The sequence below is a fragment of the Coturnix japonica genome, chromosome 3, assembly GCF_001577835.2.
Source record: "Coturnix japonica isolate 7356 chromosome 3, Coturnix japonica 2.1, whole genome shotgun sequence".
Classification (NCBI taxonomy): Eukaryota; Metazoa; Chordata; class Aves; order Galliformes; family Phasianidae; genus Coturnix; species Coturnix japonica.
Genome location: NC_029518.1, coordinates 83881073 through 83905360, shown reverse-complemented (window position 1 = coordinate 83905360; position 24288 = coordinate 83881073). Strand labels below are relative to the sequence as shown.

Sequence of the window (24288 nt, the reverse complement as noted above, 5' to 3'; positions counted from 1 at the left end):
TCTAACCTAAACCTCTGTCTTAATGTGAAACCATTTCCCCTTGTCCTGTCACACTCCACATATGCTAACAGTTGTTATGTTGTAAAGCCGAATTGAAGACTATGAAGTTTTTTTTTCTTTCCAGAAATTTAGAAGGGGATGTTGCACTGAGAAGCTCTGCTGCTGTGTATACGTATTGCAAATCTCGAGGACTGTTTGCAGGCGTATCTCTGGAAGGAACCTGTTTAATCGAAAGGAAAGAAACCAATCGCAAGTAAGTTCTCCCTGAATCTAGAGGATTCAATAAAGGAATAGTGATGTGATGAAATGGGATAATTTCAATTGTAGAAAAAGAGCTTGTTGTGGAGAACGTTCCATACTGAATTCAGGGTTTTTTCAATGGCAAGTGTTTCTTCAATTTAGATGACAGGTATTATCTAAGTACATATTTAGAAGCTAAGTGTTAAAAGACTTGGTGTTCTAGAATATAGTTATAGAGATATTTGCTATATAATAAGAAATATACTTTAAGATCACTTGAAACAAACCAAGTAAACAACAAAAAAGTATGTTTTAGATATTACTGAACTTGAGAGAACAGTTTTTGAAGTGCTACTTTTGATGTGCAGCTTATTAAATTTAAAGTACTTAAGGTGCCTCTGAGTAGGAGGATATATTTGAAATGCTTTTACTATGCTACAGACCCTAACATGTCAACCAAATAATTCTAAGAATTAAAATACAGTAATTGTGAGATTTCTATTGCGCTGTATATTCTATATTTATAAAAACTTCAATTCTGCTTATAGGAACAGGACTACTAAGATTTTTACTGACAGCAAATCAGTTACTTCCAGCTATCTCCTGTCATAAAATTGCCATTCCATTGCATCATTAAGGAATCTCTTAAAACATTTTTGTCACAGTTTTGTAATTTTTTAATTTTGCTATCAGTATTCCACATCATAACATCATACAAAACCATGACAATTTTGTAGAATTAATGTGTATTTCTTCAGTCTATTGTGTGATAGGCTTTCAAATGGTCTGGCTGATGCATGCTATGTGACAAGTAACAAAATATAACTGGTGAAGAACATTTTGAAATGAAGTGGTGGTCGGCATCTAAGGTGGTTGCAGTTATTCACCATTCAAAATTTATCACTGGTTATGACACTTGAAAATTGCTGGTCAGTAGGAAAACTCTAGAGAGGAAACACTTTCACAAGCTGGACTTACCTAGACACTGAAATATAATGTTGATCAAATGCCTGACATCTTTTCTTTGATATCAGGTTTTATGGGCAAGATATACGTGCTAGTGCCATCTTGTTGGGTGATGTGCCTTTTCCTGCTCAAGCAGAAGATCTTTATGAAACTCTAGCATCCTTCACTGAAGTATATGAAAATGAAGAGCAAAGAAATAATCCAGGAAAAACTGTAAGGGGACAAGGAAGGTTTTGTGCAACTCTTTCTCACAGACTTTTTCCTCTTTGTAAACTGTTTACAGTCAAAGTTAATGGTGATCTTGGTGTTGTCGCATTCACAAGATCTCTGTTGGATGCTTATAAACGTAGCACATAGCTGATAACTCGCAGAATCATCACAGAACCATAGAACGGTTTGGGTAGAAAGGGGCTTTAAAGATCATCTTGTTCCAACTACCCTGCTATGGACAGGAATGCCTTCCTGTGTTTGATGTATCCATTCAAACTTTTCTGTGTTCCACTGGTGAGATTTTCTGGACAAGAATGATGCAGGTTTGGCTTTGTATCATCTAGAAAAACAACACATGGCTGCCTTTATGAACAACACATAATCAGATCTGGAGATGATGTTGAAGTTTCTTCAAGCTATTCGTAATCAAGTAAATAATGGGCATATTAGATTTGATGTGAATTTTTTTTATTTATTTATTTTTTTTTACTTCCATTCAGTCACATTTAAAATAATATTGAGAACTATGGAAGATTTTTATTCAGCTGTTATATTTATATAATTTAGTTTCATCTTTTTAAAACCCACAGTGAATTTCTCTGTAGTCATGTGTATGTCACTAGTTCTTTAGTGTTCTTGTTGTGTTAATACAATTTCAGAGGAGATGATAATTTTCAGTGTAACTTGGCACACTTTTAGACTATGAAGTTAAAATCTATTTCCATTTTGATGAAACTTGTTTTAAAAATGTGTACATCTTAGGTAAATGACCCACCTGGTAGACCATCGAGACCCGAACCACATAAACCTTCTGTTAGGCCAACACCACCAGGTTAGAGAATATTTTGATAATGATTAATTTACTTCTATATAGAAGTAGAAAGTTAAGACTAATCAGCATTACGCAGTTATCATAATAGTAACTCTATATATAATAATGTGTTTTGTATTTGTTTCAATTGCCCTGAGCAATGAAGAGTAAAGGGGTTTTTATTTCTTTGTGTTATATTAACAAATTTTTCTCTGTGTCATATTTTCTGTAGAAGTTTGTTTAGTTACAAAAACAAATAGTTGTTCACAGAAAGCATACTTATTTATTATTTATATAGAGGGTCCATGGCTCAATGGTGTTTCTTAAGTAAAAAGTCCTGGTTCTAACAGAAACAATTAGTCCTGCTTCTAGAAATTTCTGGCTTCTAAAATATTAGTTCTCCTTTATGTTGTCACGTCTTTAAGTAAGCAGTTCTTACAGTTGAATGGGGAAAGTTTTGACTCTATTAACAGTTTGTCTACCAATATATTCACATTGAATACAAGTCAGTATGCAGTTTTGTTGCTAACTTGATTTATTCCAGTGGATGTAAGACAGGATTTAAGACAAAGTCCTCATTTCTTTGTCCTGTATCACTCCTTAGATAACTGCAGTAATTTCTGAATTATTGAGCATGTCTTAGAGAACTTGTGTATGAAGTATGGCAACATATGTTGATGTATCATATAACTTGCTGCTTAAATTTATCTTTCAGCTAAAAAGAACTCAAACAAGCTTTATCCTGAACTTCCAAGTGATTATGCCTCTCTGAGTAAGTACTGAGCTACACATTTTATTAGTGTGTATTGGCAGTATATATATATAGTCTATATTAGCAATATGAAGTCTGAAATGTCCTGAAAGTACTTTGGAAGACATCTATCAACGTTTGCCCATTTCTTTATTATCCATGAGTTAAAATGATATTTCGTTGCATATGGTCTACTGAAAATATTTCATTAACATGTATCTTATTCCTTGGCTTTATATTCCAACAAAAATAAGTCTTACAGAAAAAGTTAGTTTGCTTTATTCAATGACACTGAAAAATACATTGAAAATAGCAAAGCTATTTTACACTGCCACCTAACTGAAGTGATAAAGAAAGCTGATATAACAAGTTTGTGCCTAAACTCTTATGCAAGGTAATATAACTCCTGTTTTAATTAAGATGCACTTCCACAGGTCATGTATGATTATGCTTGCATAAACATAATTTCTCTTGCAGTTATAGTCCTTGAGGTTTTGTGAGATATCTCTGTATTATACCAAAGAGCTATTACTTGTTCATTGTTGTGTTTTAGCTCTCTTAACTTTAAAGCAGGAACAGTCTGAGCTCTAACAGAGAATCTTACTCTGTAGTATTTGCAGTGTAACTCTTGGTGCCCATTAACTGGAAACTTGTGATTCATTAGGAAAAATGTTATGACTGAACTGGTTATGTTCATGTAGATGCCATAGTGGTCTCTCACATCAAAAATCCCATCTTGCTTGGAGAGAAGACTATTAACTATTTGAAAGTCCATGAGACAAGTTGCTTGATAGAATATATTGTCCTGTTAATAAATCAATGTTTTGGTTTTGTGCTGGGATAAAAACTAAGGCTGAGACATTCAGTATTACAACTATGTGTGTGTGTGTGTGTATGTGGGTATGTACATGTTTTCACATATTTCATACACCAACAGAAAATAAAGTGAAACAATTTCCTTTTTACTTAATTAAACTGGATAATTGATCTCAGAAGATTCTAAGTCAGGCAGTGTTGTCACTTAACACAGTGCTTATCCTTTCTTGTCTGAAGGCCAAAATCTAGATTGTATTATTTAATCCCTCAATTCATGTAATTACAGATCTTTCATTAAAAATGAGGTCAATTATGTGTTACTGTCTTCATAATCTTCCCTCCTATATATTCTCCATACATGCTATTGGAGTATGTATGTGTTGATGGGACTGACATAGCAGGAACTTAGGCTGAGCCATTGATTTATTTCTGCAAATCCTTAAAATCCTTCAGAGAACAAAAATTTTCTATCATGCTGTAAAACTTTTCCTAGGGAAAAAAAAAAAAAGATGTTTTTCCTAGGAAAAGAATACTCAGTTGCTGACATCCAGATGAAAAGAAAAAATGGTCTTCTGGCCAACAAAATGGAAGAGTTCATAGAACTAATCTTTAGGAAGCTTCACTGTAGGTATATTAGCTAGTTCAGGGTTAGGTTTTGATAATGAGCAACAGACTTCTCTGTGTTGTGATATAGTAAGGGAGGTGCCTTCTCATTTTTCCTTTTTGGGGTTAGGGAAGAGGGTGGCGATGTAGGGTGTGCTGGTGAGAAATTTTGTCTTTTCAGCAGTTACGAAAGTGGAAGGAAGGCTGAAACATTCATCCATCTCATTAAATTTAAGAGGAGCTAGACTTGCAGCTCAGACATTTTTAATTATATTTTATGTAGTTCTGAATTATCTAAAAAGGTTGTATTACATTGCTTATTTCAAATGCAAGAAGAATGTTAGATGAAAAACATGTTTTTTCTAAACTGATAGTGTGATACTTGACTGAGATGCAAGTAGAATGTTTTCATGTAACTTAATAACACTTAAGTTAATGCATTTAGTTGGAAAATGAGATTCAGAAACTCTTTAAAATTTTCTGTGCACTTGGAAATATCATACATTTTATTTTAAAAGGAATAATAATTTGCAGAAACCTCTTGCAGTTCTGGAAAAAGCCACGGCTGAGATTGTGATTCAGTGGATTAAAGTTTTTACAGAAGTTGAGGAATAGAGACGTGGTTTTATTTTGTTTTTATTGTTTGGGGTGTGTTTGGGTTTGTTGTTTTTCTTTTAAACTGTTCTACTAAATTAGATTTGGTCATGTCTATGAAAGAAAGTTTATTACTCCTCCCCTTACAGCATAAGGAACTTCTAACTTAAGTTACTGCTTGTCCCACGTTTGTTACATACGAATAGTAAAAGGTCTGACTGGTCCATCCACCTTTTATAAGCATGATGTAGCTTAGGTTATCTGGTTATGAATGGATAGAAGATTTCTGTAGAGTTCTGTACCATGTCTGTAATCTAAGTGACTCATGGCACTTGTGTGTTGTAGAATCAGGATACAAATTATTTTACAATGACTTTATTTTTTATTTTTTTAAGAAACTTAAGGTTGTTAGCTTGTCACAATTGAATGATATCTAATACTAGATGTTAGATTCTTTTTATAGTGCATTGTTTGTTCATTATTTCTATTTGGCTTTATGCCACGTAACAGCAGGCAATCAAAACTGTAAATGGTTTCTTACTTTATCTGGCTGTCATCCAAAAGGGTTGCTGAATACTATACAATTCTGAAAACTTTGCAGCCATTTCCAACTGAACTGGTAGAAGCAGGAAATTTTGGCGAGAACTAAATAATTAACAGGCAATTTGTTCAGGATCAGAAGTCAGTATTTTTTGTCACTTTTTCTTCATCTCGGCTAATCTGAAACAAAGACTGATTCACATGTATGGAAGAAAATCACTTAAATTGGCCAAGATGCTGAAACAATCAGGAAACTATTGAGAAACTATAGGACTTGGAGATGAGAGCATTAGTTCATTTTCCTTAAGACAACAACAAAAACCTTCTAAACAATGTTCCTTCATTGTTCTTTTGTAGTATATAAGTTAGTATGAAACAGTTCAGAGGGTGAATTCTCTGACCTTCAGAATGCATACTTGCTTAGCATTTTGTTCTGCCTGTTCTCAGTAACGTGTTCCCTTTCAGGAATGTTTATGAACAGTGGGTTTCTTGTTGCAGTGCTTTAAGAATATATATATTTTTTTCTACTAACAAAAGTGCATCTATTTTTAACAGAATAATTATTTCACCATAATTAGGGAAAAGCAATTATACAGTTTACATCTTTCAAGTAGTCGTGATTTGCTTAAAAAAAAATCATGAAAGCTTGTGCTCATATATCCTAAGTGATTTGGTTCATTGGTGGTTTTGTTTGTTTTGTTTGGTTGATGGTACTTTTGTTGCTGTTCTTTAACATTTCTCTCAGACACACTGGCTTTCTTACCTGTCAAGTGAGAATTCTAAGAAAGACTTTTATGCTCCATTAAGCATATTTTGTCAGGGAAACTGCGAACATCAAGGAATTTACGAATTTATTTGTTTTATTTGCCTATTGTGGCCTTTTCTGTGGCCAGTTACACATATGGTCATTAAGCCAAATGAGTTCAGAGTTAACAGAATGCCTCTGAGATACAAAGCTTCGCAAAATCTGTTCTGCAGCTCTCTGAGCACAATATCATTTTTTTTCATGTGATCTCCTGTTTTACCTGCTCTACTTGGACGCATGCTCTACAGTTCAGTTTCTATCTCACTTAAAATCTTGACATTTTGTGTGCGTCCTGCTCTGTAGGATGATGTTAAAATGCAGGAAGGAGATAATACAGTGGAACTGTGACAACATTCTAGACGTGTCTACATTAGTACCTCTATTTATGTGTATTGCTGAGTTCTGTATAGTGTAGAGAAACAATTTAGAGCTTCTGAAAGAGAGCATCACTGTCACCATGTTTGCAACTTCAAAACAGGCTTACTTTGCTGATTGTGTATTGAAGCAATGTCTTTTTTTTATGTGATAGTCTTCTCTTTGAATTAACAAAACTAGCACCAGCTCACATACAACTAGAAATCTGTCATGTAACTATTTATATCAGTTACAAACTTCCACACTTAGAAATCCACAGATTTAAAAACAAACAGACAAACAAGGAAAAAACCTGACAGCTACAACACAAGAAAAATGTGTGACCAATTCCTTTGGCTTGGATGATTTTATTGTAAGACTAAATACCTCAAAGTGAAAGTAGTATCTCCAGTTTTGATGATAATAAAATTCAAGTATCTCTCTTGTCTCCAGTTCATTTTTCTATGTGTAATATCTGAATTTGTTATTTTCTTGTACTGCTGGAAGAGCTCAGAGTAACAGATATTTGTTTCAGAAATTTTTTGCATAGTGGAATATGTAATATCTGTCATAAGTTCATGTTTACTAGGTCAGTAGACAATGTCATGAAGGCCCAACCCACTGGAAATTATCTGTGGTAATCTTTTCTTTTTCTTTTTCACTCTTAAGACATTTAGCTAAACTTGGTCTATTTTTTTCTCTTTTCCTCATGGCAAGGCTTGTGACATGTTTATATTTAGTTACTGGAATAATAAAACATCCATCTGGTGGTCTCCACGGTATTAACTTCCTTGCTATTATGAGCTCTTTCTTAATACTAACCAAAAACCAGGAAATCCCAGGAAATTATTTTTTAGACTATTTTTATCTCTGAATCACTTTTCTAGGATCATACTATTGTGAATGTAATAAGTCAGATAATCGAGCTGCTTATGGCTTATGTTGTGGCAAGCTGAGAGGAAAACGCAGTGCACAGGAATTTTCTGGTTATACTGAAGTAAATAACTCGCTGTGTATAATCAACTAACTCAAAATACAGCAGAGGACAAGAGATTGAGGTCTTAAGTGCTGGGATGAAATTGGTGTCTTCCTGATATGTGTGCATGCGTTGGTGGATAACTGCTAAATGTGACCGGAATGGGGAGCAGTATTTTTTTTCATGGCACTTATTTAATGAATAGAAATAAAAATCAGAGCAAAAATTACAGGAAAGTCTCAGTGCAGCTTATGCTTTATTTATTTTTATTTATTTATTTATTTATTTGTTTGTTTGTTTGTTTATTTTAATGCTGCCAGCAGCATTAGGGTCATCCTTTGGATGCAGTTAAAATGCGAAGTTGTTCATTATGAACTTAAAGATACTAAATGGTATAGTTTGAAGCCTTTTGTCTGAAGCCCTACTGAACCAAGCAAGCTGATGTTTTAGCATGCTTGTGATATATATGCTTAATTTTTGTTCTGTTGTAGTAGTAGTATAAACAAATTTAAATTACTGTTCTTTCTATTTGTGTATAAAAACCCTCTGGGAGTATGGGAGCTTCTACTTCATTAATTCTAATGGAAGCCAAGCAGGATTTTTAAGTACCTCTAGGAACTGATAGCTACAGTCTTGAAAAACTACTACTACAAAAAAAATGTCTCTATGTCAGATTAGCAAAAAAGTCAGTGTTTTAGAGATAACTACCATAGAATCTGTGTAGAAACTGCACAGAATGAGATAGGGCTTGCTGTTGGTTTTGTTTTCAAGTTGTGAGTTGTTTTCCAGAGTAAGGTTGAAGATAATCTTTATATCAGGTGTGAACAAGTGCTAATGTTAATGTGTTAATAACTCAGTGGCGGAATTTTTGAATCTAACAGAGTAGATTTCATAAGCAAAATGAAGAGACACTGTATACAGATTGAGATATTAACACTCAGCATGTGTAGCAGAAATGTGGGAAATATTGTCAACAAAATAAAAGATGTGCATATCATTCCTTAACAGTCAAACTGACCTGAATAAAACATTCATCAGTTCTCTTTATATCTTTTCAGAATAGGAATGTTATATCTAGCATTGCATCTCATCACATAACTGTTGATAAATATCTAAGGTGCAGGAGTCAATTCAATGGGAGCAGACTCTTTTCAGAGGCAAACAACAACAGAACAAGGGTCAACGGGCAGAAACTGAAACTCAGGAAATTCCAGACTAATACAAAGAGGATCTTTACTGTCACATTGATGGGGCACCAAGAACAGGCTGATCAGAGAGGTAGTGGAGTCTCTTTGGAGATATTCATGACCCATCTGCATGCTTTCCTGTATGACCTACTGTAGGGAACCTGCTTTAGCAAGGAGTTGAATTTGATGTTATCTAGAGGTCCCTTCCAACCACTACAGTTCTGTGATTCTGTGATCTTTTGCTGTATGATTTCAGCAAAGGTGTCATTTGCATTAATGTAATCTTGAACATAGTAAAAGCCCTTGACATTGATATCGTTTATTTTATCATTTTAGTTTGAATGAAAATTTGAATTTTTTTTGAAAAGGCAGAAAAAAATCTAAGAAGTAATCAGCAAAAATACTGTTATGGAATTGACTCTTATAAGCAGGAGATTTTTTTTTATATCCTAAATATTAAATATATCCACAGATGCTTGACAAAAAAGGCACTTCTTTAATGCAAAAGCTGAGTGTGCTGAAACAAAGATAGAAACATTCCATCAGCAGAGGAAGATGATGAGCCAGCATGTTCCCTAGCAGGCCAGAAACTCAAAAACAGTGAACTGTGTTTCATATTGAATGAGCTTAATTTGCATAGTGACTTAAACTTTAAATATAGTCAGGTTTTCTTCAACTACCAATGAAACCATTGATTTTATTTGTTACATGTGGCACAAACTGGTGTTATTACAGAAGCTGATGCTTTGAGATAGTCTGTTTCCAGCTGATGTGGAAGAGATCAAAGTGTTTGAGTGCTTTTTTTTTTTTTGGTGTTTGCTGGAATATAATACATCGATTCATTGTGCAGGTAGCCTGCTTTGGCATGGGGGTTGGACTCGATGATCTCTAGAGGTCCCTTCTAGCTCCTACAATTCTATGATTCTGTGATTCTATGTATACAGATTTTCATCTCTTGCTGAATTTCTATTCCTTGAGTCTCTGGAGCAAAACTGAGTATAGCGTATCTTGTAGGTTATGTCTATCTAGCTTTGCCTTGTGCTCTCTTTAACACATAATATTAAGCCTGGATGATTTTTTTCCAGTCATCATTTTGTTGTTGTTGTTGTGCTGATGGAGATCATACTTAAATTATTCCTTAAATCAACTAGACAGCTTTGTAACCAGAAAGAGTACCAGAAAGAAAAAGCCCAGTCAAAGTACCTACTTGATCATATAGGTAATGTCTGGCTCTGTAAGTAATTCGGAAAATAAGGTATGCTCAGACAAGTTTTGTGAAAGTGGATGAGGGCTTCAGGCTTAGTTTTGCCATCCTTTCCAGGACTGAAGTGTACTTTTAGTCATGAGGGATACTAGAGAAATTCTCCTTGCTGTTATCTAAGCTACCTTGAACTTCTTGAAATTGCCTTAAATCTACAGCTGCTTTAATAAAACAGATGTTGTATCTTCTAGATAGGAGTAATTTCTTTGTCTACAAGTACTAGAACAAGGCAGAGAAATGCCTGCCTTTTCTCTTCAGAAAGTATTTGTGTAACTGATGGCACAAATAAATGCTTGTGTGGCCATGAAAGGTTTTCAAATTTCAGCATTGAATTAAAATACTTTGAGAATCTTAAGTTTGTTTTTTTTTTTATTAAAGCATAGAGAAAGGTAACTATTCTTGTTTACGTAAAGGAGGGGTCACAGTTTGAGGTAAAACAACAGCTAAGACAAGAGAATATTTGTTCTGAGAGTGATTTGCTGAATATCATGTCTCCTGACCTTTCATCAGATGAGCGTTGTTGGAAATTAATTGGATCAATGGTGGCATATGACATACTTCAAGTATCTGTATGGGAAGACTTATGCTTATATCTGATTATAGCAGCTTAGTACCTGTAGATATAAAATGTCAGTTCTACTGCGCATATTTAGGCCTTCACAAGCATCTGTTTAGTGAGATCTGAAGATCTGAGGTTCTTGTTTTGTGTGTGCTGAGGGTTTTTGTGGTGACTTTACATCTAAGAAAATTAAAACAAATAAAAAAATCCAAAACAAACAACTTTAATGTAGATTGGACACTTGAAATTTCATTTGTAAGATTCCCGACTTCCAGCATTTAGCTCCTATCTATGCCTGGAACAAATGCTCGATTATAATTTGTCAAGAAACATTTTTTTCTGTGTATGTTCTGCTCTAGAAGATCACCTGAAACCTTTTCTTCTCATGTTAAAGGCTTAGAGAGGTGGTCTAAATGCAGAAAATTGCAGTAAGTTGAAAAAGAAACTAATGTGTACTGGTAAGTTTCAATAACTGAAATAATCATTTTCTTCATCTGTTGCATTTAAGATACAGTTGAGCTACAGTTTTGCTTTGCGAATGAGTGTTTCGCAGAGACACTCTTGTAAGTGGACATTGACACATGGAATGCTTTGGCACCAGACAGATTCTGAAAATTTAATTTCTTCAGAGAATCCTCATGTGCAACATACTACGGTATGTTTTTCACACAGAAGGCAGTGACATATTGGAACAGGTTGCCCAAAGAAGTTGTGGATGCCCCATCTCTGGAGGCATTCAAGGCCAGGCTGGATGTGGCTCTGGGTAGCCTGGTGTGGTGACTAGCGACCCTGCACATAGCAGAGGGGTTGAAACTAGAGGATTTTTGAGGTCCTTTTCAACACAGGCCAATCATGATCTTGTGATTCAATGCTTCTGCTTTACTCTCTTTTGCTGCCCCGCAATTTGATACTTCATTTTGTCTTGCAAGAAGAAAGCTGTGACATCTAGTTGTCATGGCTCAGTCAGGACAAAGGAGCCTCAAAGGTCCTCTTTAACTCTGTGCAGCAACTTGTATTGCACTTCGTTATATCTCCCCTTTCAGTATTTTTTACTTTGTTTCCATTTTGTCTTTAAGCATAGAGGAATTCTCACATTTCAAGATGCTTCTGCATTCAACCTATCACCTATCATTCACTGTGCTTTGTATTAAATCCAGAGAATGATCATTGTCTGATATAGTGAAACTTAAGATAAGTGCTTCCTTTCTTCTAACCGTGATATTCTAAGCTAGATACCTCAGGAAGCTGACTTAGCTTTTGTGCTACCTAGCTATGAACATAAACCGAACATCACTTATAGATTTGGGTGACATTACTTAAACAGTAGTTGTTATGAATAGCAAAGCCTTGGAGTTCTATTATCAAAGGATGGACTGTTAGCTGCACCAAACTTCTACATCCATAAAACGTTATGAAGCATACACATCCAGTCAACTATACTTAAAAATTTCTTAATTCAAGATTACACTTTTCCAAAAGTCATGTGAAATAATATACTGTATCTGTCATGCTTTTATTATTGCATGTGATTATAAAGTAAATATTATGACGCAGTGGTGCTTCAGTCTTCTGTAACCTCACTATGGCGATATTTTATTTCTCTTCATTTACATTCTAGCCACCAAATGAGCCAATCCTTCTCCTTTATTTCTCTCCTTTAAAAAAGGAATTATGAAAGATTATTTTTTTTTAAATATGAGGTAATACGCAAACTGTTAGACTGTAAACTATCCATTTTCTTTTTCCATAAAAGAATACTGTTTTCTGTTGCAGTTTTCATATTTTTGATTGTTTTGTAAACTCTGAGTGAAAAAAAAATGCACTGTAACAACAGACTGTTGTGTGCACAGTAATAAACATACAATTACATACTTCTGTAGCTTTGCTTCTTTGCATGCTAGAGTGTCTTCTGTGTTTTCAGACATATTCTGTGCATTTTTTTATTATTTTCCTAGAATAAACAAGTTGTTTTCATTGTTTTGTTTCTAGGGGGACACGTAGCAGTATGCATGCATGCATTTTAGGCAATCAAATGGTATATAAGACTGTCTTTTTGAGTGCCATCAAAGTCTGTATTTAATTATTTCTTTCTTCTAATACTAATAAGCTGTCTTTGTTGCTAATGCTTCTCCCATTCTTGTCTCAGTGTCTCAGCTGTTTGTGGCTTCCAGTTCCTTCAGTTCTCTCTGCTGTCCATGCCTTTCCTCTTTTTGTTTTGCTGATTTCTTCATTCATAACTCTATCAGAAGATCTGTTCTGACAGTCTTCTGTGCTGATTCATCTCTCTTTTTTTCTTTTTTTCTTTTTTTTTACTTTTACATTCAAAAATAAATCTGTGGTCTCCACAAAATCTTGATGTGTTCATTCAGTTCTGTCATTGCTGTGCTCGTAATGGTAGAACAGTCAGTTACCTACAGGCATCTTACTATGGAGGTAGGGAAATGACATTTACATTTGGAATTCACTTTATCTGGAATATTCTATTTACTCATTGTCTTGAAGCATTAAGGTAAATTGAACAGGTGCAGAGAAAAGTACAGTGACAGGAGCAAGAAGTCAGAGATATAAGGTTGCTAAATTATTTTTACTGTAACAGTTTGGAGATGTGTAAAAAACAACAACAACAAAGCATTAAAAAATAATTTAAAAACAAATAAATTAAAGAAAAAAATAATTAAAAAAAAATAATTAAAAGAAAAAAGTTTTCTTTCTTTAACAAGAAAGAAAACTTTTAGCCAAAGTCTAATGTTGGCAAAAAAAAGTATGTAACCAGTAGTGAATTATTTGAAGCTGAACATGAGGAAGTTCTTACCCACTGGGGGTAAGCAGGGCTCTGAAATAGCCTCTCTGAGGAGTTACTGGGGGCAAAAAGAGAGGCCAAAAGGAGATTTAACGTCTGGCAACACTAGCCTGAGCCTCAGAAACTGGGAGCATGCAGCTAAATTAATCTCATCCTTCTGGATCTCTAATAAGATGCAGTACTGACTGTACTGTTGTTACCTAATCTTCTTTTATGTTTCTGTTTGGAATTCTTCAGTATTATGCTGGACTGTCTTTAAAGCAGTTTCTCTTGCACCCAGCTGAAACTATTGACACCAGTTATGCTGCTAATTGAAAATGATAGTGAGTGTGCTTTTTGCACTGAAATCCAATCATGTATCCTGATGTTAGCAGGTACCCGGTATGATTTTGACCTGGGAAGGATAAGAGGTCCCAAGTGACTCCTTGGTATTTCAGAAGTGTTTGGTACCGTCTGTTCGCTGCTGTAAATATAACTGCTACTTACAAGTCTCCAGTGACCCCTTTATAAGCATGTATTAGACATCGACATGATTGCATGTTTTCTTTGTAATGTCCATGCTCTTTATATTCTGTTGTATGACTGTCACTGTACTTGCCTTTACATCGATAGTTCCAGTGTCTGAGAATTTCTGACAATTCTGAGAATTGTCTCCTTACAATTTCCCAACCAGTTACCTACTCTATCCATTTTCAATTATTAGATACTGTTTTGTGCAAAAAGCCTTTTCCAGATCCCTTTCTTTTTGCCTTAATGTGTCGTTTATTTGTTAGCTAGTTACAAATTCAAGCTGAAAATTTTAATATAGAATTTGAAACCGTCTGTTGCTGGTTGCTACAGAGCATGTGATTGCCGAGCTGTTCTTGCCTTCCTATAGGTTGTTCTCTGAATACCATTTCAAAGATGCAGCCTTTTCTTTCCATCTCCACTTTTCTCCATGCTTTTGTACTATTATGATTCAATTGTTGCAATATCCTTCTCTCTGACCTTTGCAAATTCAATATTCCTTTACTCTCATCTAGATTGAGTTCTTACTTCAAAGTTAATTTCCTTCCCTGTCACTTTTCCTGTATCATCCTCCTTTAAGTTAAGTATGTCTTTGAGCTCAAACAGCAGTGAAAGAACACCCCTGTCAGATCCAGCTTTGATCTTGTTCTTGTGTACACTACAGACTGAACTTAGTGGTTCACCTGCTAATTCAAACTTAAGTCATTTATCTGTCTGTCTTCACACCTCATCATAGCCCAGTGTTGCTGCATTTCTTAGGTCAAAATTTTAGGTCTTTAGTTTCTACTGACCTGAGCCCTAACTCTAATTTAAAAGTTATCCCTGTCATTAGCAGTGACTGTGTTGCCCTCAGAATTTACTATGGGATATTTCTTTTTCCACACCATGCTGTCTACATTCTAAAGGAATGTGCTGGATGCAACAGAAAATGTGTCTCTGATGCTTGTTGTTCCTAACTCCTATCCAAAATATTGCTTAGTATGTCTTAATTCTCAAAATATGAAGAAGGGGCAGCAATAATCACTGTAAGAATTAGTCCTATTAAGCCCTTATTAACAATTAATGTGAAAATATAATAACTGTTGATAACCAGGTCCTGTAACTGAATTCAAATTCCTCCTTTAAAGCTTTGACTATGATGCTGTAACATATTTAACTCAGATTAAAAAAAGCAATTAATTTGCTGCTCCTACTCTCTATTTATGTAAGGATCCAGATCTTGTTCTAAGTGTTATGAGCTCATCAAAACCAGACATATGACGCCTCATCTCATTCTTGATGTTGCTTATCCACTAGTGCACCCTTACTTTATTGGCTCTGACTTTATTTAATTCTGACCTAATCTTAGCTCTACCAGTAGCCTAGTCACCCTTTCAGTCCTAGGTAAATTGATTTATTTCTGCAGAAAGAATAACCATCCTGGCTTCTCACAGGACTTTTAGTGAGCTTAGCGTTTTAATTAGAATTACACTCTCAACCTAGCTTTATTACCACAGTGCATACTTGTCCGCCTTACTAGGCCAGCAGTTAAATCAAGTTCTTTAATTAAAGTTATTAGTTAAAGCTCAGCAATGGCCATGAGCCATTCAGTTTGAACATTAATCTTCATTGTGAGAACAGTCACATGCAAGAACTGTCACAGAGAAAGACTGCTCAGTTAATATAGCTCAAATCAAAACCACAATCAAAGAGGTCTATTAATTCATTAATGACAGATTGCTGGTAATACATGATCAGTGTTAGCTTTACAGCGGCATTGTAGCAAGTGAACTACAACATTATACAACCGCAGCGTATTAATGAACACCTCAAAGACCTAAATGCTCTTTTATGACTAACCCTCCAAATTCTTAATTGCACTTACAGGAGTGCATGCACATAAAGTACACAAGTGCATGTTTCCCTACACCTCCTGTTGGAGATGTGGGTATTCCAGTTGTGTGTTTGTGCAGGCCCCTACTACCTACTGATACGTAAGTCAGCAAGAAAGCCCCACCACAAGGCCAAGTGTGCACAAAGTGATGCTCCTTTATTAGTTGCAGCCTATGCTGTCACTCCCATGGATGAATGCAGGATAGTCACATTATCAATGACAAGGCTGCTTAATAATGGCCTGAATAGAGTTGATGCCAACAAGGTGGCTTCTACTGGAATCAAGTTGGATTTTGACTACTGCAGTTTCCAGTCCAAACTCTTTTCATATTATTGCAAATTTTCTTGTTGCTTTTATACTTCTCAGGGTGACTTCTTTGTTTTAAAAGTATTTGTGGAGATTTTCTGTTGCTGTTGAATCAAATTAATGATCATTTTACTCTTTAACATATCCATCTGGGGACTGTTGATGGTCTTCCTTTTTAATATGGTAGTTTGGGCAAGCATCATACAGGCAGTTTGGTGTGTTCACTCTATGTATACACACCCTGTCTACACTTAAAATTATATCTTAGCAGATGTTGTTCTCTAAGTCATTTGCTAAAGATGGCCACTAAAACCACTTAAATCTTCATTGCTGCTGGCACCAGTTTTGATTTTTTACTCAAACATTTGCAGGACCAAAAAATTAACCTGGTTCTTCAGCCTACTTTGTATTTTTTCATGAACTTTAATTATAAACTCAATAATAATCCTTTCTAATAAAATCCCAGTGTGTTCCATAATAGGTAGACCATTAAAATTTGCATCTGTTCACTGTTAAAGCTCTCATCCTAAATTCACGAGCAATAACTGAGGCTTTCAGTCCCTGTGAACACTGTATACTAGTGGTAACAAATATTTGTGAGTCTCAATATAGTTGGTTTTCAAAGCATAGCTGTTTGCATTTGCCTAGATCTTTTAATTGTTTTCTGTCATTTTGTCTGTCAGTTTTTGGTTGTTTCTTTTCAATTTCTACAGAACAAGCAGAGTTTGTGTGGTTGCTTAATTATCTAGGAGTCCATTTAACCAACAGGTTAAAGCTTGAGTTAAAGAAATTTGAGCTTCTCTGTAAGATGATTCTTTTTGGCAGAGCTTTAATGTCAGCAGCATACAACTTCTGTCATCTCTAATGCTGGAGACCCATCCAACCTCAGCATTCTGTGTGGCAGACCCAGTCACTCCTCCCTATTTCTTTACATAATGTAAAGGAAGTAGAAGTTAGTATGTTGAATGTGTTATTCATTCAGTTTGGTTTTTAAGTGACAGAAGCTTTAGCTATGCATTATACTAGTTGTAAAAAATTCTGAGTGAAGTAAAAAGACTTTTCACTTTCAAGGGAAAATCATAGCATCATAGACTCATAGAATTCACTGGTTGGAAAATACCTTAAAGATCAAGTCCAACCACAACCTAACCATACAACCCTAACTCTTAACAACCCTCCACTAAATCATGTCACTGAGCACCACATCCAAATGGTTTTGAACACATTCAGGGATGGTGACTCAACCATCTCCCTGGGCAGTCTATTACAGTGCTTAACAACCCTTTCTGTAAAGAAGTTTTTTTCTGATATCCAACCTAAACTTACCCTGGTACAACTTGAGGCCTTTTCCTCTCATCCTATCACCAGTGAGAAGAGACCAATTCCACTCTCGCTGTAAGCACCTTTCAGATACTGGAAGAGAGCAATGAGGTCTCCCCTCAGCCTCCTTTTCCCCAGATTAATCAGCCCGAGTTAGTAGCAAGACTATCTCCAAGGTAGTAAAACTACCTAGGCTATTGCACGTTCATATGGTACGTTGTCTGCCAATGAAAACAATTTTACCATTTTTCAGATTCAAAAAAACCAAAACAAACAGACCCACATTTCATTTATCAAATCATAGAATCTTACAGTGCCTTGGATTGGAAGGTACCTTAAAGATCATCTGCTTTCAGCTCCTAAAAGGAAAATGCATAACAGATGGACAATCCCTGATTACCCTCTCAGTCAGTACTCTCTCAGTCATCAGTATGCTTGATCAGTTGACTGGTCTGGAATTTTTAGTATAATTCTGCAAATTTTTCAGCATCAGACATTCAGACATGTAATAACATATAAATTATAATGTGAAATTAATATCTGTACCTAACAGTAAATTGAACAGTGCTGGTACAAGCACTATAACTCAATTACCAATACGGTTATGTTCTTTGAAAGTTCCTTCACATTATCCTCACCTAGCACTTTCCCAGAGAATTAATGGATGCCATTGAGGAGTTACGTTAGTCTAGAAGACTGTAGATTAGATGTGGCTCTAGCATTTACTGTTATGTGTGTGCCTGGTCTATGATAGCTGGCCTCGGTGTCAAATGCTCTTGCACTCTTTAGCTAATTAGTATAAACCTAGCCCATGTCCCGGTCCTATAAAAACAATAGATATCTGTGCTGGCTACTGCAGTAACAGATCTTCAACCAAAAATTCTGTAGTTCCATTTTGACCACTGTGCTTGTAGAAGGGTGCTGTGTGTACTCAGATACTGTTAATTAAGGAATTTCCACAATGTAATCCATTATGCGTACTCATAAATCTCGGTGATTTCAGGATCATACTCTGTGTGTAGCACTGTAGCACCATCTTGTGTGAGCTGCAAATGTGATTTCAGTATTTGTATCCTTCAAGTGTGTCTGTAACAATTTCATTTAAAACAATTCAGATTTTGACAGTATGCTCTAAAAATCAATTACAGTGGAGTCTGAAAAGGCCATACTTTCTCATCCATAGGATATAGCATCTATTATAATACGGTATACTAAATATCCACCAGAGATTATGTAAAACTTCAGTGTGGAGACAAGAACATGAAACAGCTCCCCCATATAACATGTGGTAAATTTCATAATACTGCATTAATTGAAGATATCCCTTTGTCATAATGCCCCACATAAATATGAGGTACAAGATGCCACAATCCAAAGACAGTAAGTATGTATTATATGTGGTTTACACTACTTGACATGCAGAAATAAAGCACAGAGATTAAATCTTGGTGAGAAAAATGAGAAAGAGCTGGTAGGGAATATTATAAAAGAGCTGACAGTAATTAAAGCTTAATAATGCTTTTAATGATAGTAGGTAGCAAATGGCGGGCAAGGACTTGAAATCAATGTTCATAAAGAGTTGTTGGTGTCTTTCAGGTTTCTGCATGTATGAAAGGATACACATGTGGAGGCATTACTTTCAAAGCAGCTCTTGTATATCAGCAAAATGGAAAAAATAGCTATGCTCTTTGCACATACATTTGTTATCCTCATTCTTCTCTTATTCTTTCTCACTTTTATTGAGTGAGGTTGTGTTTTGAAGTGGGGATTTTTCTGCTTCCTTTAGAATTGGTAAAAAGCAACTAGAAAAACAACGTTTGTGGGGTGTATTGATTGCTGAGGGACGACTGACAAAAAAGAAATTTAGTGGTTACAGCTCTCATAGTCTTCTTCCAACTCTATACTTGAAATGTGTAAACTAGAGGAGCATGGGTTTCTGCTTTTGCAGTAGAGTTTTGTCAAGAAACATTACATGCAGAGACAGCTAATGATAAATACCTTTAATTTTGTGTTTGACCATTTCTACAGCCACCATGTCCATATAAGCAGTATGTCCTGCATTATTTTCACATGGCTGTATAGAGGTCTTCATTATTTCCTCTTAACTAGTCTTTCCATTTATCCCTTGGGTACTTTATTTTCACTTTGGGATATGATAGGCCAGGGATTAAAGTAAGTTAATATTAAACCAATGTTACTGTCTCCTACAGTTCATGCAGGAATTGAGGAGCAAACAAATATTACCAAATTGTTCACTTTTACTACAGGTTCAATAGTATGAAATGATGAGAAATTGCCTAAAAATTTTAAACTGAATGGAGACTGGATAATGATAGATGACTTCCAAACTAGATCAAAAGTTTCATGACATGATTCCAACGCCAAGAACTGAAGGAGTTACAGGAAAATAAAAACCATGTGTATAATTGGTCTAAAATACCACTGTGAAAGCCAACTCACTTCCAGGACATCCATTCTTTCTGCTAGCATATTTTGTGGGTTTTTTTACAACATACTAGATATACTAAAATCCTAAATACTGTGTGGAAGGAGAAGAGATGTGCTGTGAATACTTTGAGTTTTACTGTTCTGTATCCTGAACATTGATTTAAAAAGTCCGTGCTTTAAGACTGCACTTTTTGTCAAGAAACTGTCACAGGGAACACATACTAAAACTAAACAAAAACCTGAAGTTGTTACCCTGAGCACATTTTCAGGAATTATTTGAACTTTTTCCAGCACACCACTTTTATTCCCACTGTCTCTTTTCTCTTTGTTTGAATCACGCAGAGAAAACTGCTGATTTTATTTAGTGCATAATGCTGTTTCATGAACTAAGTTGTGCTGATAGACTGGAATCCAATTTTCCCTTACTAAGAAGAGGGGTAACCAAGGGTTTTTTTTCATTTGCAGCTTATACATTTTAGATAAATTATTCTGATATCTTTGTTACTGTTTTTTACTGCCTTTGAAGAATATTTTATTCAAGGATTTACTGTCTGTGCAATTTAGTAATTTTTCTTTGATTTTATTTCTTTCACTTCAGGTAACTCTACAAGCAATCCAGTAGAAGTAACAGCACTTTATTCATTTGAAGGACAACAGCCAGGTGACTTGACTTTCAAAGCTGGAGACAAAATCATAGTCACAACCAAAACAAGTTCACAGTTTGATTGGTGGGAAGGAAGAATAGGAGGACAAACAGGCATCTTTCCAGCCAATTATGTTGCCATAAGTAATGACTAAATCTACATAGAAGAAAGTGTTGAAGCAACAACAAATCTACACTGAAACATATGTTTTAACTTTTCAGATTTTAGATAAATGAGGTTCTTGATCAAGACTATTCCAGCATAACACTGAAATGCATTTAATGGCCTTAGCTTTCTTTTAAGCTTATTTCTTAAATAAACATTAGGTGATGGTCAATTTATGGTGAAGTTTCAATTTTGAGTCAAGTTGCTTTATAAAAAGTACTCCCATTTGTGTCTAGTTTCAATTCTGTTGTGCTATATACTTTTATTTTTCAAATGAGGGAAAAGTTATATTTTAAAAATGGATATGTATCTATGTATCTTTCTGTAATAAATATTCTGAAATCTGCATCAACTTGTCTTAGTTGGCATTCTTCACTTTTACTAAACATGCAGATACTTTTTTGCAGGTAAAGCATAGGTTTACTTGATATTAAATGTACTTCTAGCATTGCAGTTTTCCATAGTAACTACTTTAGCTCTGATTCCCAGTGTGTGCCATTGTTAAACATACAAATATCTTTCTTTCAAACAGCTCAGTATCAGCTAAGCAGTTCACCTTCTCTAACAACTTCCCTGTATGGCCCTCATCTTTGAAGAATTTAAGCTCTTCTAGAAGTTTATTTAATAAAATGCATGAATAGTACCTGCCAGAAAAAGATGCAGCTTTATGATGTCTATTGATTCCTACAGGAACTTGTTTTGCAGATGGAAAACACAACAAAGAACACCCTTCTGGTTCAGAAATGAACTTATATAATTCTTCCTGCTTCTTCTCATTTAAGGTTGTTTTGTTTTGTTTTGTTTTTTTATATTTGATATTTGATCTTGTTTATCTTTCAGGAAGCAGTAACATAGGATAGATTATGAACAAATTACTGGTAAGAAGATATTTTCATAGAATGTATGTAGTATTTCTAATGTATGTAGCACTGTAGCTCTCAGATTTCAACTTCATTCTGAATACAGACCCCAAAACTAGATATTCCACATGGAAAAAATTACATTTCAATTATCCAGTAGAAGCTGAAGCATCCAGTAGCAGAATTGTGCTTTAGTACTTCAGTAGTTATTCCCAGAATGCTAACTGTTTTTTCAGCCAGTGCAGTTGTCTTTGTATAGGATTGTTACAGGTTGTTAACTCGTCTGAAGTGTCTGCTCCCATGAAACTGTCAATGAACTTGCAAATAAAAAGATTTTATGTGTACATTTTATGTATAAAATCTTATTGTTCATGTAAATTCAGTTTCCTGGACTGACTTTGCTTCAGGAAAAATAAGGATAGTCTAATCTAAGTGCTCATGATAGTCTGTAGCCTCTGGAATATAGCACTGATTAATTACTGAATCCAGTGTGAAAGGGAAATATTAAATGGGAAGCGCATCTTATACTTCAAAAATTCTTTTATTCCTCTAAATCATAGAATCATAGAATTACCCAGGTTGGAAAAGACCTTGAAGATCATCAAGTCCAACCACAGCCTAACCATTGTTACCCTAACTCTTAAAACAACCTCTGCTAAACTCATGTCCCTGAGCAAACCGCCCCCCCCCCAATTTTTCCCCCAAAAAAAAAAAACGGGGGGGGGGGGGGGGACTTTTTTTCTTTTTTTAAAACAAAAACCCCCCCAAAAAAATTTTTCCCCCAGGGACAGTGATTCAACCACCTCCCTGGACCCATGTTCAGTCGTTTTAACTACCCTTTCTGTAAAGAAGCGTTTCCTAATACAATATAGGAGAGAAAAGATAGTGATTAGTCTAATGCAAGGAATTGCATTTGTTATCAAAAAGAATTAAAAAAAAAAAAACAATTTTGATCTTGTGTTTATCAAAAAGAAAACTCGAAGCAATACAAAAGTATACTGCCTGATTCTATATGCATTTGACATAAACTAGATCAACCTGTGTCAGCAGACTAAGATTTAATCCCAAAAGTGGTTGGACTTACTTACCATCAGAAATCCTGAAGAAAATCATCAGTATTTAGCACTAAAATCTTGAAAAATTACTTACTTTATTTTAAAAGCTCTATAAATTTCACAGTGGCTCTAACCTTGCTTGTACCAGATTTTCACCAATTATGTCAATCTTCATAGTCTTAAAACCATTCTACCTACATTTCTACCAATTCCATAACAGCTCATGTCTATGTGATCATCTGATCTAAAGGGAGCAAAAGTACATCTTCATACGTTGATTTGTTGTAGACACATGGATCCACAGAATTTCTGAAATGTGGAACTGTAGAACTTCCTTCAGTGTTTTCTGATACAGACAAAACATCCATTTCTAAAAAACTTTGTCACAACATTTTGAAGTCATTTTTTTTTCCAAGAATCTAAATTTATCCAACTCTTCAGTCCAAAAGTTCATGGGAAACCATTTGTGAGTTTTTAATTGGTTCTTGCTCTCAATTGAGTTAGAAATATTGCAAATTAAAATTCTTGGGTTTTTCCCATGCCGTAAGAAATGTAAGAAAACAAAATAGCAAGCTGCAGTCTTCAGAAAGGGTTTTACTTAATTTCATCCAAAATTAAGTGCAAGTACTTGCCTAAATGTCAGGAATGTATGAACTAGTACTTGCTAACTTTAATGCTGATTTTGTATCCAAGTGTTCTTTTAAATCGGCAGTCCTTACTGTAATTCTTTCACTAGGTCTAACTTTTAAGAGCAGAAATAGTAATTCCTGTAGCTGTAGACTTCAGAGGAATTCTGCCAAATGCCTCACTAAGATGGGTCTTGGAATCTGCCTTGTAAAAACTTACTGACTTTGATTATTTGTCAATGATTTTTGAACCTTGGCAAAATTCACCTTCCATTTAACCTTCTGGAAAAGCCAAATTCTCTTTGCATATTTCTAGCCTTCATCTTGAGAATTTGTTTTATCCAAAAACCTGCAAGAGCTTGAGAAAGAGTCCAGGCACTGCCTAGATGAGATAAACACAGCTATCTACAACAGGGAAGATCTACCTGCCTGAAGAACCAGAAATTAAACCCAACCTTCCTGTGACTTCCCTCTAAATGTTTGAGTAAATCTAAAAAGTTAATTAGGTGGAGAGGAGAATGAGAAAAGAAAGAAAGACATGCATAGCTGGATTTGGCAGCCTGTGTTCCCACATCATTCCTGAAAATGAATCTTGTTCTGTAACATCAGTCATAGGCTCCTGTAACAAAGACTATTAGAATTCTGAGTTTCTGAACATACTGATTTGACAATATTTGCAGTGATTTTTATGCCTTCAATCATTTTTATTTTATTTTCCCAATGAAAATGGTAGTCAATTTCCCGCCAGAGTTTTAAATCATTTTAGACTCTATTTTTTTTTTCTTTTTTTTTTTTTCTGTTTAATGTGTTGTCATGGTTTAATAATTTTGTAATTTTTGCTATCTTAACTTAAGATAAGGACTTAACTATGGACGCTATTGCTCAAGTTATTCATGATTGTGAAACATGCGCCATAATTAAACAAGCCAAGAGGATGAAACCTATTTGGGGGGAAGGGCGATGGCAAAAGTATAAATATGGAGAGGCATGGCAGGTTGATTATATCACCTT

General features: G+C 35.0%; 1 protein-coding gene across 1 annotated transcript in view; it reads left to right on the top strand.

The window, feature by feature from the left end:
• Positions 1-21084, top strand: part of SH3YL1 (SH3 and SYLF domain containing 1) — a 38570-nt gene extending 17486 nt beyond the window's left edge. Inside the window, exons 6-10 of the mRNA XM_015859304.2 lie at positions 125-253; positions 1275-1419; positions 2179-2248; positions 2943-2999; positions 20526-21084. Of these exons, the coding sequence (XP_015714790.1) occupies positions 125-253; positions 1275-1419; positions 2179-2248; positions 2943-2999; positions 20526-20725 (601 nt within the window). The 3' untranslated portion in view covers positions 20726-21084. The remainder of the gene's footprint in view (positions 1-124; positions 254-1274; positions 1420-2178; positions 2249-2942; positions 3000-20525) is intronic.
• The last annotated feature ends 3204 nt before the right edge of the window (positions 21085-24288 follow it).